Raw genomic sequence first — 13,885 nt, 5'->3', positions numbered from 1 at the left:
CATGCCGGTCGCCAACGGCAGAAATAGTTGGTGTCGTGAAGAAGCTAGCTGTATAAGTCAGAGCACCGGGGATACCCAGCCCTAGGAGGTAGTCAATGGGCAAAGCATTCATATTTTCTTCTCACACTATTTGCACACTATGTGCTCCCACGTAAACAAGCCATGGGTCGATGTTGGTGTGCACTGGTTGTTGATATGACTAGGGAGTGCGGCCATGTGAATCACTACCAGGTAGTCTCTTGATATCAAGCGCCTTGGAGATTGGGAGTCGAAAATAGCATCTAAAAAGACCCGTCTGGTGATGTTCACTACCTATGATATGATTGACCCTCGAATTCTCCTCCTCTATACATAACCGCAGGTCAGCCTCGCTCAGCCTGATTGTGCGGTCCCCTTACTCCAAACGCCTTTCCGCGACATAAGAAGCAAATCCTCTTGTGTTTCCTCGTCAGTAAAGAATACGTGCGCATGCCCGGAGAAGAAGGACAAAAGAGTAAAACAAAGAATTCCCAACATGACCGGTCCCCCATGCCATAGACCTTGCATACATACATACCATGCTCAGCTCAAAAAGGAATAAACCAAACCAAACGACACGAAAACAAAAATAACGGAAATCCGAGAGAGGGAAGGGTTGAGTCCGCTGTATCATACGCAGTATCCCAAACAAAAAAGCGGCACTTCAACGCCTCCATTCCAAATAAGTAAGTTATCCTTCCCGGTTTGTCTTGCGCCATCTTTATCAGGCAGTGGGGGTAACAAGCTTATTGAAGCCAAGCTTAGCAAACAGCGTATCCATGGCGACCCATTGCCGTCCACATTTATCGAGGTACTTGTCAACCACGCTCTTGACCGTGTCGAACCGCTTGCGGTTATGCTCCGCCAAAGCGAGGATCTTCTCCCGGTCCTCTCGCGAGAGGCAATTCTCGCCCTCGGCGGCGGCGGCGGCTGCGGCGGCGGCGGAGGCCTTCTCGCGCGCCTTGTCCACGTCCCACAGGCCGGCAAAATACACGAGCTGGTTGTAGATGGCCTTCTCGGAGTACTCGTAGCGCATGCGGCCGAGGCAGTCGCGGGCGAGACCCCGCGGGCCCAGGCAGCGCGTGCCGTAGACGTTCATCTGGCGCGTGCGGACGGAGCAGGACGAGTCGTCGCATATGAGCCAGCCCTCGTAGTAGTGGGCCGTCTGGACGCGGACGGCGTGCTCCACCTGCGCGACGACCGAGAGCGGGGGGATGGTGGCGCCGCAGGCGGGGCAGAGCACGCCCGAGGCCGACACGCCGGAGGGCTGAGCGTAGAGGCCTTCGAAGACGGAGGAGGCCTTGCAGGAGCGGCAGCGGAGAGTGAGGCGCGCGCAGTCGGCGAAGCGGACTTCGTCGGGAATCTGGGACTCGAGCGGGTGGATCTCAAAGTCGTTGTCGCCGGAACCGTCGTGTCTCTTCTGCACGTTGTACCGCTTGATGTCCAGGCCGAGGCACTCCGCCAGTTGCATGGTGGACGTGCCCTGGATGTTGGCGCAGAGACGCTCGACGGGAGGGAAGATCTGCTTGCCGATGTACCACTCCACGTCCGGGACCAGGTCCGAACCGGGCTTGAGGACGTCCGAGGGCGCGTACGCTCGCTTGGGGGCCGGCTCCGAGCTTTTGCCGTCGCCGGTGATGATGTAAGAGATGACATCGCCCTTGCGGACATTCTTGCCACGAGCCACTTCGCGGAGTGCGACCTGTATCTGGGGCATGGAATCGCTGTTGTTATATTCCTTGAGCGCTTTGCCGAGCTGAGTGAAGATGATGTACTTGGGCGCGGGAATCGCTTGCTCCCTCATCTTCCCTGCAGTCTCGCGCAGATATTCGTGGATGCGAGAGACGGACTCTTCGGTATCGTCCCCCGAGAGGATCTCATTGAGAATCTTGCTGGATATCTCCTTGGACAGGGCGCAGTACTCGCGGCGCTTCATGTCCAGACCCTTGACTTCCATTTTCTCGATGTACTTGCCGTTGTTCTCCACGAGATTGATGGCGGCGTACTTCTTCTTGGCCTGCAGAAGGATACGTCGGAAGACGCTGTCGATGTCAATCTCGAGCAGCCTGTACCGCTCATTGACGGCCCTTTTGAAGTCGTTGCCGACCCTGATGGCATCCGCTACGTTGTCCACGTTGGCATTGATCATGACCGAGTCCGTGTCGCCGTAAATCACCTGAAGCGAATTGCTTTCGGCAAGCTCCTTGGTGCTGCGGAGAATCTCTCGGCCCTTGTAAGTCGTCAACACGGCCAGTGGCCTGGCGTAGAACCGCGACTTGGTATAACCCAAACAGCCGTACATGGAGTTGGCGGTGAGCTTCAGGGCCAACTGCTTGATGTCCCAGGTGGCGAGCTGCTCCGGCGTGGCGTTCTTGTCCTTCATCAGGCTCTTGACTTGTCTTCTCCTGCTGACGAGAGTGGCAATGAGCTTGGGAAGAATGCCCTGTTCCTTGTTCTCCGGAACCTCAGGTACGGTGTCCTGATCTTCCTTCTGCGGACTTGCATTAGACAAACATTGTGGGCGAGTGGGTGGTTTTTTCTTTCTTTCTTTTCTGTCTGACTTACCAAAGCCGATCGCTCAACAGTCGTGAAGCAGATGTTATACTCTTGTATGATGGACGGATACAGCGAGTTGAAGTCCATGACGAGAACAAACTTGTCATAGAGGCCCTTCTCGGGCTCGAAAACAAGACCGCCCTTGTACTTGTCCTTCTTTTTCCCCTCGCCTTCCTCTTCGTCTTGGTTCTCCGCGTTGCTCGGCCTACCCCTGGAAAAGGTCTGCTGCTTGTCTGGGCAGATGTACTTGTTCCTGTGAAACTCGTGCAGCAGAATGTATTCGTTTCTCTCGGCGCGGGTGCCGGTGAGTGTTCTCGCCCATGAATTGCCGGCCAAGTTGGTCAACACCTTGGTCAGGGGCAGCAGTTGGACCTGGAGGGCCAGGGCAGCGATGAAATACGTGTCCGCCTCGATGTGCGTGACGTAGTCCATCATGCCCTCCTTGGAGTGAGTGGCCCAGGTCTTGAGAGCGGCCTCGTTGTCGACGTCGCGGCGATGGTTGTTACCGGGCAGGTAGAGGCTGCACATCTCGGTCAAGCTCCACGACTGGCACTTGTACATGGCCGACTTTCCGGCGTCGTTGGCAAGGTCGCACAACAGACGGCCGGCCATGACCTGTCTCTCGGCAAACACGTTACCGCCGGTCTTCCCGATGGCAGCTGGCCACTGTTGCCGCCTGAGGCGACCCAGTCTCGACCACTGGTGCGTCTTCTTCTCGTGGAGCCGATTCAGGAGTACACTGTAGTCGACGCCTTCCAGCCGGTGGCCCAGGATTACGTCGGGATCCACGACGTCCAGTTGGGCCAGGAAGAACATCAGAATCTCAGACTCTTGACGGAAAGTCTTGATGAGACCTTTCTTCCGCTCCTTGGCCGTCTTCTCAAACCCCATAGGAAAGGAAGTGCCGTTTGGCCTGACGAGTGTGAACGTGCGGCAAGGGAGCTTCTCAGCCGGAGTCGTGTCGCTCAGAGAGACCTTGTCGTAGATTCTGGCACTGATGGCCAGGATCTCCTGTTTGTTATCCTTCGCATTATATCTAGTCCGCAGAGCGACGCTCATCAGAGTCAATGGAGGAGTGTCGGGGCTTTCTGACTCGTTGATGGGAGCCACCATATCGGGATGCTCGACGAGGACCTCCAACTTGCAGTGGGACGCGTTTTTCAGGGCGCCAAATTCAGCATCTTTGATCTTGAGCCAGCAGGGGCCCATGATGTTTTTCCAGAGAACGAATTGTTCAAACATTCCCGTATTGGTGCCGAAGATATGAGAGAAGGTCTCTCCAGGCTTGGAGGCGTCTATCACCTGCTCTAAGGACCGAGTTAGTGGGAGGAGGAGTCCATATGGTTCCACCACACAACATGTTTGTCTGTTGTTCTTCAAGCGTAGGGGAAGCTTACTATTGTACGGATAAAGACATTTGAGGTACTGCGCCTCTTTGGGGACGTCAGGCAGTTCAAAGGCGTACTTTCGGGTGCAGGATTTGATCTTGTAGAAGCCCACGTTCATGCTGGACATGCGGGAGTCGACTTCGTTGTAAACATCCATCATCTCGACCTCTTCCCCCGTGTCCTCTCCGTCCTGAACACGGGTTTTGCGAGGAAGGAAATAGAGCTTTCGCAAGATGTTATCAATCTTCACGAAGCAGCTGACGTGCTGGCCAGTCTTCTTGTTCAGGACTTTGCCAAACAGGCAAAGGCTGCCGTTGACTTCGGTGTAGTCGGTCCAGAACATGTTCAAGCTGCCGTCTTCCTCAACGGCGTCTTTGTAGTCGATCTTCCCCGCACTTCTAACCTCTTCATGAGAACTGCTAACAACATTGAGGTTGTTCGTGATGTTGTTCCAAGAAGACGAGTCGACGGCCGCATCGGTGCCCACCGGTGGTGACGACTGAAGGGGCGAGGGATACGGGTCTGGCTTGACGAGCTTCTTAGGCGGCCGGGAGCCAGCCAGGTTGACACTCGCTGCTTTAACGGTCCCAGTATGCGCCACTTCCATCATCTCATCGTCTTCGTCATCTTGGGGCTCCTTTTTGATCCGAGCCTTGCGTTCGGCCACTTTCGCAGCCGGAGACGACGGGGCGAGGTCGCTCATTTGTACATCGTGGACCATAGGAACAGGGCTATCGTCCATGGGGGGGATGAAATCGTCATCCATAAAGGTGCTGTCTGGTGCAGGTGGTGACGGCAATCGGTCATCGACGACCTTCTTTCTCTTCAAGGATGGCGGAGTGGCTTCGGGAGCCGGGGAGAGAACGCGGACACGGCGTGGTTGCGGGGAACGGTTGCGTTTGGCTGGACGAGGCAAAGGGGCAGGAACGTTGGAGTCGACTTCGCCCAGGAGGCCTGCGAGGAAGTCGTCGTCTTCCTTTGTTTTCACAACCTTGTACATGAACCGATCAGCATCCTAGTACGCATCCTGCTAGACTCTTCTCTTGTCAGAGCCTACCTTGGTCTTTTGCTGGGCTTTGCCGGCACCCTTGGTGAAGTATTCCGTGATATCGCGGTCGTTCGCATCCCTCTTTGCCGCCTCTTCTTCCTTTCGCTTCCCTGCTACGAAGAGTCAGCGCGGTTCGGGGTTCGGGGTTCAGATCCTCGAATGTGCATCTCCTTCCATAGGCACTTACCGGCCTTCTTTGATTTCCCCCCTAAAGGAATCTCGTCGTCGCTATCAGAAGCATAGTGGTACTGAGGGAGACGATCCCATTCTTCCCGGCCATCGTCGGCGTAACCCTCGCCGTTGTCGTCAACAACAAAGTCGTCCTCGTTGAGCCGGTCCCGGACGATCTTTTTGTATTGGTTCTCGTCCACTTCCTCGTACAAATCATCTACATCTTCGACTTTGTAGGTTTCAAAGGCCTTCTTGCCGGACTGGCGAAGAGCACGAAGCTCGGCCAATTTGGCACGCCGGTCGGCTTTCGGCATGATGAGAGGTGATGGGCGTGGTGTGGTGGGTGCTTTGAGGCCTAAGAAGAAGAATAAGAGGTCAAGAGCATGATCGAGCGGTAAATTGGGAGGACCCTTGACTCGCTCGGTCTGAAGAATGAATCGGTGTTGTTGTTTGTAATTGTTGGAAGTGCGTTGGGTTGTGGTGCTTGCTGATAGACTGCGACTTGGAGACTCCTGTGGGTGTGCCAGATTCATTCAGTACGAAGTAATTATCCATCCTTCTTCTGACCCGGTTGGCCAGACGCGTTTAATGGGAAGGTACCGCGTCTTTCGCGTTGGTGTCGCGCGTTCTGCCTGGAACGGTGCCCCGCAAGAAACAACCCAAGTGGGGCCATCGGTACCTTCCCCTAAGGTACCTGAAACGGGACAAACAAATGGAAGATAATAGATAAGCCGATAAGATAAGGATTCTCGAGATTGCTTTTCCCTCCCTACCGTAACTTAGTAAAAAATCTCGAGTCTCCAAGCTATCATCAACCCATAAGACAAGAAGACACATCCGTATATACACACTCTTCCGTGTCTTTCTGCATCGGAACAGAAGCATAGCGAAATGTTTTCATGTCGGGCATGCTTGAGGCGTGCTCTTGGTCCATTATTGGACTCGTCACCGGCGGCCATCTTTGAATCGCCTCTACCTCGCAGAGCTCCCCAGCTAACACGCCGTTTCACAACGGTCACTCCCACCGCCTATGCTCCGGTTCAGGTTACGGCGGCGCCCTCGTCAGAGATAGCAGACAAAGTCAAAGATGTGAGCCCAGATCCGGAGTCAAATACGGACGCGATGACGGGGGAAAAGACGTCCCGGAAACTTCGCCATGCCGTCAAGAAACACCTCGAGCACATGCACAACTCGTTCACCATCGCCAAGCACGTTGAGCGCACCCTTCGCAAGAACCCCGAGCGATTTGAGGAAACCCTCCTCCTCGTCCAAACCGCGAGCAAGGACCACGGCTGCACGGTGGCGTGGAACCACCTCATCGACCACCAACTCCAGTCTCAACGCCTCCGTGCTGCGGTCCGCCTCTTCAACGACATGAAGAAGCGTTCTCAACGCCCAGACGCCCACACCTACACCGTTCTCTTCCGAGGCTTTGCCCTTTCCCCCCATCGCGAGCTGGCCGTGGCTGAGGCCGTCCGGCTCTTCCGCGGCATGCGTCGTCAGCCCGGCGTAAAGCCCAACATCATCCACCTCAACGCCGTCCTGCATGTCTGTGCCCGTGCCGGCGACATCGATACCATGTTCGCCCTTGTCGATGAGGTCCTCCATGACGGCGCAGACGGAGGCAGAAGCGCGGCAAATAAGAAGGATAAGCTCGTCCCGACGGCTCAGACCTATACTGCCATTCTACAAGGTCTTCGCTCCTGGGCTTTGGCTCCAGAGGCCGACGCCGAGGGCTCATCATCCCCTGCCGACGTCGACGGGCGTACCGAGGAGATGGTCGAACATAGTCGTGCTGTGTGGGAGGAGGTGCTGCGAAGTTGGCGCGGGGGCTCCCTCGCCCTGGATGAGCAGCTCGCGGGTGCCATGGGTCGTAACCTGCTCCTTGACAAGAAAACTGGCCCTCGGGACGTCCTCGTGCTGTTAGAGCAGACGATGGGTATCCCCAGGTTTGATACTCAGGGGTCAACCAGAACGAAGACGAAACCCGACCAGGAGACGGACAACAACCAACCGCCCCCTCCTGCGGCCTCGAAGTCGCGCAAGAAAGCCGCCTCTGAACCCGCCAAACCAGGGCTCAACACTCTTTCGCTCGTCCTTGCCACTCTAGCCGAAATGCGCTTCGTCACTGCCGCCGTGAAATACTGGGATTACCTCGTCCGCGACCGGGGCGTCGAACCGGACGACAAGCTCTGGGAACAGATGATCCGACTCTTGCACCTGGGCCGGTCGAGCGCCGAAACCGCTCGCCTCTTGGCCACCGCCCCGCCGACCGTGCAATCGCCTTACCTATTCCGAACCGCGCTGTCGGCTTGCTTCCGCGATCTCCGCAATCCCAACGTCGTCGACAACGCGTCCACCATTGTGGATGTCATGCTGCGCGGCGCCGGCGCCGGCGTCGGCGAGAGCGGTGGCCATCGGGTTCCCGACGCCAAGGCCCTGTGGATGTACCTAGAGGTCCCCCAGCGGCGGGCCCGGGTCGAAGCGTCCCTGAATGGCAACAACGCCACGGAGACGGGAGTGGACGTCGGCCAGTCGGTGGAGCTGGTGAACCGGGTGTGGGAACCGTACTGCCGCGCCAGCAAGGCGGCCTTGTTTCCTCAACTCGTGGAGGCTAGGAACCCCAGGCTGATCAAGAACGCCAAGATGTACGGGGCGGTGTGTGAAGTGGTGGAGCTGGCCCGAGAGCTGCTCAGCCTGACGGCTCACATTGCCCGGGCGGGGTACAAGATCGACACTAAGACGCGGAGAGTGATGGAGAAGAGACGCGACTCTTTTAACCGCGAAGTGGTCATCTTCACCGAACTTCGTGAAGAGCTGGAGGACATGTGGGGTAAGAAGGAGGAAGAGTCGGACGTCAAGGAGCCGACGAGGGAATAGCGGGTTTCTGGCGCCGCTTCCAGCAGCGATGGAATGTATCATCAGGACTGTATCAACACTGTATCAAGGGCAATTTACGATACCCTACCTGCACGAACATCTTAATGGATCATGTATTTGTATTTGTATGTACATATGGCTTTAGACGTCCGATAAAGTCCCAATCTCATTTGGCACCAGCTTTCAAGCAGCAACCATAAACATCCATAGCTTGGAGGCTTACCCCTGGTGACAAGGGTTCTTGTCCGCCGATCGACGAGATCACCCACAGCCAAGCTAACTTCGTCCATCATTGACACGACTCCATTGCTATCCAATATCTACTCGGAAGCTGATGTGCAAAATGCTTCGTTTATGGGGTATGGTCGATTCAAGCGAAGGCCCGCCTCTGCTAAGCAGCAAGGCGCAAGAACCGAGTCATGTATAACACAGGGAGGGAGATTATGTATAATCAGATTCCAATATATAAGAACGAGTAAAATGGGCAAAAAGAAATTCCATCATGAAGCGTAAAGAATGTATATCTCCCACATATTGTCAAGAAATGCCGTCCGCTCTACCGTCCGACTCTTCCGCAAGCCCAACCCCTCATGTTTCTTGCGTTCTCGGCCTGAGGCTTGCCAGGCAGGCCACTCAGGCACGGAAAACCTTGGCAGATCGCTTCTTAAGCGCAGAAAAGGCACCACAGGAGCCCTGGGGGGGAGCAGACCTGCTGGTAGCGTAGTCAACATCCGGCCCAGGCTGGGGGAACTCAACATCGGCGCCCTCGAGGGTGCTGCACCCGTTTCCGACGTTGGCAACAAACAGTGCGGGGCGGCCGTAGAAAGGGGCTCCGGGAGGCCGAGCACGCTCCTGAATCTCAGCAGCAGATTCGTAGCCGGAGATGGTGACGTGGGCGCAGTTCATGTACATTTCGCGGTTGCCGATATTGTTGAACCAAGACCAGGCAAAGAGGGCGCTTCCCGATGGCGTGTCGTGAGGCAGGCTGAACTCCCAGGTAGGCTTTAGGGGGCAGTTGCCGATATACGAGTGGATGACGGTCCAGGTCTGTCCCCTATCGTAGGATAGAGAGGCTTGGCAGCTCCCGCCGTTATGGGTAGCCGAACCACCGAGGGTGAGGCCGTACGACTGGCCGGCCTCCCATTCGACGACAGATCCGCCCTGAGCTGTATCGAGAAGTCTGTGGTAGCCCTTGCAGGGAAAGTCGGAGCCGGACGAACTAAGGGGATTGGTCATGCTATAGTCGATGTCGGTGGTGAACGGGTTGTGGCGGGAGCGGAAAGGGGGTGGCCAGGTCATCTCCATATGGGCGCTAGCCAGGCCAAGGAGGACGGCGGCGGTGGAGGCAACAGACAGAGTCTTCATCTTGACGGTTTGGGTGTGTATGCGCAAGAGAGCATGTACAGTTGCGTCGGCAGCTTTCAGGGGCTATCTCGTTATGAGAGCACTGCTCGGGTATAGGATAGTTTCGGGTATGTGCGAGTACAAGGGAAGGTGTCAGGTTGTAATGTAAGGTAGTCTCGACGCGAATCAATCGTGTTGAGTAAAGGAATGTATAACAAGAGCCTGTTGTTTGAGAACTCTGCGATCCAGTCAAGTGTCATGTTTTGAATGAGGATCGCATCTCTTTATGTAGCTTGCGCCGCCCGAGGCGCAATAATACACTTACAGTACAGGGTGTTTTGAGGGACGAGAAGAAGCCATAGCATGGTGGTATCGTTTCCATCCCCGTCCCAGTGCTTGACAACAAAACCTGCGCTAGCCACATGGATGTAGGTCAGGTCGAGATCGGGGAACGATCCCCCTTGATTCACATGTTGCACGTAACGTCGAACAGGATATTCCAGGTCCTCGTAGAGTCGATTTGGCAGTCTACGGACGATGTAGGACAAGATCCCATCACCCCTTGTCTGAAGTGGGAGCCGTCCCCGACAACATGGAGTCGTTTAGTCGTCCAGAAAGGACGAAACAACTTGGCATTGAACAACTTGGCATTGGTTCACCGGCACTTGTCATGGTCTTCCGACGAACAGATGGCATGGAAGATGTGAGATACGTGTCATACCCGTCGATCCCGTGGTGTCGCATAGAATGGGGACGGCAGGGGAATTTCGGCATGACTGTAGTCTGTATCCTGCTATCACTCCGTTCCTCGGGCGCGCTCATTGTGAAGCAGTAGTGTGGTTGCGCCGGGGACAGGGGCAGGGGGAGACACATCGGGCAGACGTAGAGGTGGTGGTAACTGGAAAAGGGAGGTGGATAATTATCAATTATCATATGCCCTGGAAGGACGGGACTCCGGGAGGTCCTGCTGCCTGCATTTGTATGACAGATGGCGGCACCAGCGACGGCGACAATATGGTCGGACCGTTGGGACACTTGCCACAAACTATGTGTGCGTGTCGTCTCCTGCCTATTAAGAGTCAGTGATGGAAATTTGTAAGTGGGAGAGTATTAATTACCGGTAGAGACGTGGATGAGAAAAGAGAGCGAGCGATGGAAAGGAGGTTAGGATCGTCGAGACTTACGAACGTCCTGGGACGTTGTGACTAATCAATAAGTTTATTCGAAAGTACCAGGTAACTACGGAGTAAGTCTCGGCCCACGTCTCTAACACGAAATCTTATTCGTCAGCTTCACTGCTTGACCCGAAATTTCCCCGGTTATCGGGCGTATCCTTATTTCTTTCCCAGTCCCGTTCCTGTCGATCATATGTGCCTATGTACGAAGTACGAAGACTCCTCCATCGATCCGCATCGACAGTTCGACAGTTCGACAGTTCGACACCTCACCCCCAAACCCGAAAAATATCACGTCCAATGTTGTAATACACAAATTATCCCTGCCCTTTCACTCGATCCTTTTAAACGCCTACTACCTTTTTATCAGTCCTTCGGCACCTAATCTTCCCAACTGGCAAAAGAAGATGCTCCTTAATTACTATTTTTCAAAACTTGCACCCCCCGAATTCCGAATCTGCCCTAATGCAGTCTTTGTTTTGCTCTCTGCTCTCTAACCCTATTCATCGCCCAGTCTACCAAGTATTTGACATTGGACGGCCCTATAATCCCCTGTCCCCTCCCTTCTCACCAGGCACTTGCATATTCACATGTTACATGCATTGGGGCCTCACCACCAAGAAGCCGGGCGGCCTAGTGTACGGTGTACCTACCCCTGATCTCATCTCTTAGAGACTCTCATGGACAGTCAGTATGCTGGTTACCCTATTCCCATCTAAGTAAGGTCTTCTTATTTTGAGAACGGCCTCTAGTAGATCAGATAACTAATAGTTAAGGGTCCAGGCCCTTGGACTCACCGGGGTCAAGCATTCTCCTGTTCCCTTACGTATGAGCGCCATGCCCTTACCAGAAACCGTCCACATGCCAAGTTGACAGATGGTGTCACGGTAACGTTAACTTTTGCCAACCTTCCCATGCGACCTTGGTTGCACCAGTGTTAAGCCTCGAGGTATCTCCCATGTTCTTCTGCCCCGTATCCAATCATAATCTGGTTCTTATCACAAAACGTCCAGACTCTAGAATCTAGATCTGTTCTTCGCTCGTCATGGACTCATGGTCCGCATGTCCGTTCCTTTGTGCCGAGGGTGGTTCTTCCCATATTGCAAGTAGACGTCTACAAAAGTAACTCCTCAGTGCTTTCATGCAAGGCTGGGGCGGATCAACACATTTCTTGTCCAACGCACGTTAGTTCAAGTTTCCTTCTGGCCATGCGAGGCTTCCCAGTAGCCATAATAATGCCCTTGTCACTCTCGGTCCCGAAGCCAACATTTTCAATTGACAGAGTTCATATCGGGCTCCAACTGGCCGGTTCACCACGGGACGGGCCATATTACCGGTCAGTAACACCAGGGGTCAGGACTGAATACATTCTGCATTTTAATTTCTTTTGGGGTCGTTATGAGCTTGCCGACAATTGCAACCCACCTACTGATTAATTCTTTTCATTCTTTTTACCTTCTTCATACGGCAACCGCGAATGGTTTGACCTATCTGGCCATGGGACTAGAAACTCAGCCTTCTACTCCGTCCTCTCACAGTGCACCCACCAAGTTCTGCCACCCTTATCGATTCTTATCCCCGCCTGTGGGCAATGCGCGCGGAAATGGCTTGTTACATCCCCGGATTCGAAGTCCAGGTCGCCATAAAAACACAGAAATCTACCTACCTATGAGATGGGCGCTTAACAGTCTAGGCAGGTCACAATCACATGATTCACATGCTCCTCCCGATGCCAATGTGCTACATGGTCGCCTCTACAGCAGGATGTTCGTGGTCCGATACGTGTCTACCGTTACTCAATGCCGTCATCTAGACACCTGACTCTCTGATAGTGGTCAAAAGGCAAAAGGGGAGCATCATGGGGCTCAAAATATCAAGTTCGGGCGATGAGAAGACTTTAAGCTCCTCAACACCTACGCCACCTTACAATGCTCATGACTGCCCCCACTCCCAATCTCTGCACGTGAGTAACGGGCGATCCCTGAGTCAGCGGGTGACGAGAAGGCGAGATTTACAGCTCATCTTAAGATTCAGCTTTCTCAGTAGGAGGCCGGTAGACATTTCTTGTCTCAAGGTGCAAGAAGACGAGGAAAATGTATCAAGCCAGTGCCTTCCGTCACACTGCGAAGAATTCGTCTATCAAGTCTTTCCCAAAGAGTCTCAAGAGTTGAATATAATTTCGAGTTAAAGATCTGATTGGGTCTCTCTCAGCAATTTATATCTTGCACTATCATGGCATCAGCCTTTGACGAGGGTTGCGTTTGTATCCATTCAGAAGATACGGCCATGATATGGTAAGGTAGACCAGAAAGACCCCTTCCATAACCTCCTAAGTCTCTATTAGTTTTAATTTTTGCGAAAAAGGACCAAGTTGTTTACCATGGCTTTAGTCAGGCCCCTCCGAGAGACTTAGTGGATGTACATATATGCTCAGGATGAACTCCATATAAAGTGATAAAGAAACGGAGCTACAGCCTGTAGACCTAATCATATATCACGCATTGTCTGTCGTGACTTATGATGAAAAAGTCAGAGGCCTGTGAAGAATCTGGGACGCATGGTTTCTTGTTGGCTGCCTTAGGGCTATGGATGTTAGTCGAGCGAATGGTCTAGAGTCTGGAGAAGGCTCCTTGTAAAAATCGACGGAAATTCAGACCTGGGAAACGGGCCAACTCCCCACTCTCTTGTTTTTTCCTTGCTCTCAACTCAACCAACATCCTTGATGTTCAACTAGACTCGAGTCCGCCGCCGCCGCCGCCGCCGCCGCCTTCCGGGAACAGATCAGCTATACTGGCAGCTGTCAGTGACGCGCGCCAATACGAGGTCTAGGACTCAATATCCGCTGCCTCCCTTCTCCATTACCAATCCTACATAGTGCCCCTCCTCTGCACCCGTGGAATTTACCCCGGACATCGTGATGTTATGCTCCATTTCCCCACTAACCGTGGTGACGATCATGTCCCGTCAAGGTAACCCTGCACTCCATCCCTGTATGAACTCCTTCTTTGCACCAATATGCACAGGCCAAAGGGTGAGGTCCATTGGTTCTGTTAAGGTTCTCTCACCTCGGCAGTCATCAATTACCCATCGGTTCAGATCTGTCCGACCGGCGACGGGTATTTCCTCGGTCGTAAGCACCCAGTACCGGCTGGCTGCCGCCTATCTTTGTCGAGATTACCTCTACGAGCTGTGTCGCTCGTCATGCATACGGACAGGCAGCATCTTCTATGTAGCATAGTAGTCTTCGGTATGATATCCGATATGTGGGCCCGACACCGGGGCGGGTCAGCCCCGGTCACCCCGGC

General features: G+C 54.1%; 3 protein-coding genes across 3 annotated transcripts; 1 reads left to right on the top strand and 2 right to left on the bottom strand.

Moving 5' to 3' along the window:
* Positions 1-742: 742 nt before the first annotated feature.
* SODALDRAFT_269229 (putative DNA polymerase alpha catalytic subunit) lies at positions 743-5,495 on the bottom strand (the record flags this gene model as incomplete). Its single annotated transcript, XM_028607646.1, has 5 exons — positions 743-2,509; positions 2,584-3,881; positions 3,972-4,953; positions 5,020-5,123; positions 5,198-5,495. 5 exons carry the CDS (start codon positions 5,493-5,495, stop codon positions 743-745), a joined length of 4,449 nt encoding a protein of 1,482 aa, XP_028470599.1.
* Positions 5,496-5,993: 498 nt separating this feature from the next.
* On the top strand, positions 5,994-8,240 carry SODALDRAFT_326956 (hypothetical protein). The gene has a single exon (XM_028610306.1). It carries the CDS (start codon positions 6,304-6,306, stop codon positions 8,059-8,061), a length of 1,758 nt encoding a protein of 585 aa, XP_028470598.1. The 5' UTR covers positions 5,994-6,303; the 3' UTR covers positions 8,062-8,240.
* A 345-nt stretch (positions 8,241-8,585) lies between these two features.
* Positions 8,586-9,414, bottom strand: SODALDRAFT_288330 (putative endoglucanase). Its single transcript, XM_028608597.1, has one exon. The coding sequence runs from the start codon at positions 9,364-9,366 to the stop codon at positions 8,695-8,697; it is 672 nt and encodes a 223-aa protein (XP_028470597.1). The 5' UTR covers positions 9,367-9,414; the 3' UTR covers positions 8,586-8,694.
* Between the last annotated feature and the right edge of the window lie 4,471 nt (positions 9,415-13,885).

This window comes from Sodiomyces alkalinus (assembly GCF_003711515.1).
Source record: "Sodiomyces alkalinus F11 unplaced genomic scaffold SODALscaffold_1, whole genome shotgun sequence".
Lineage (NCBI taxonomy): Eukaryota > Fungi > Ascomycota > Sordariomycetes > Glomerellales > Plectosphaerellaceae > Sodiomyces > Sodiomyces alkalinus.
This window is presented reverse-complemented; position numbering and strand designations above follow the sequence as displayed.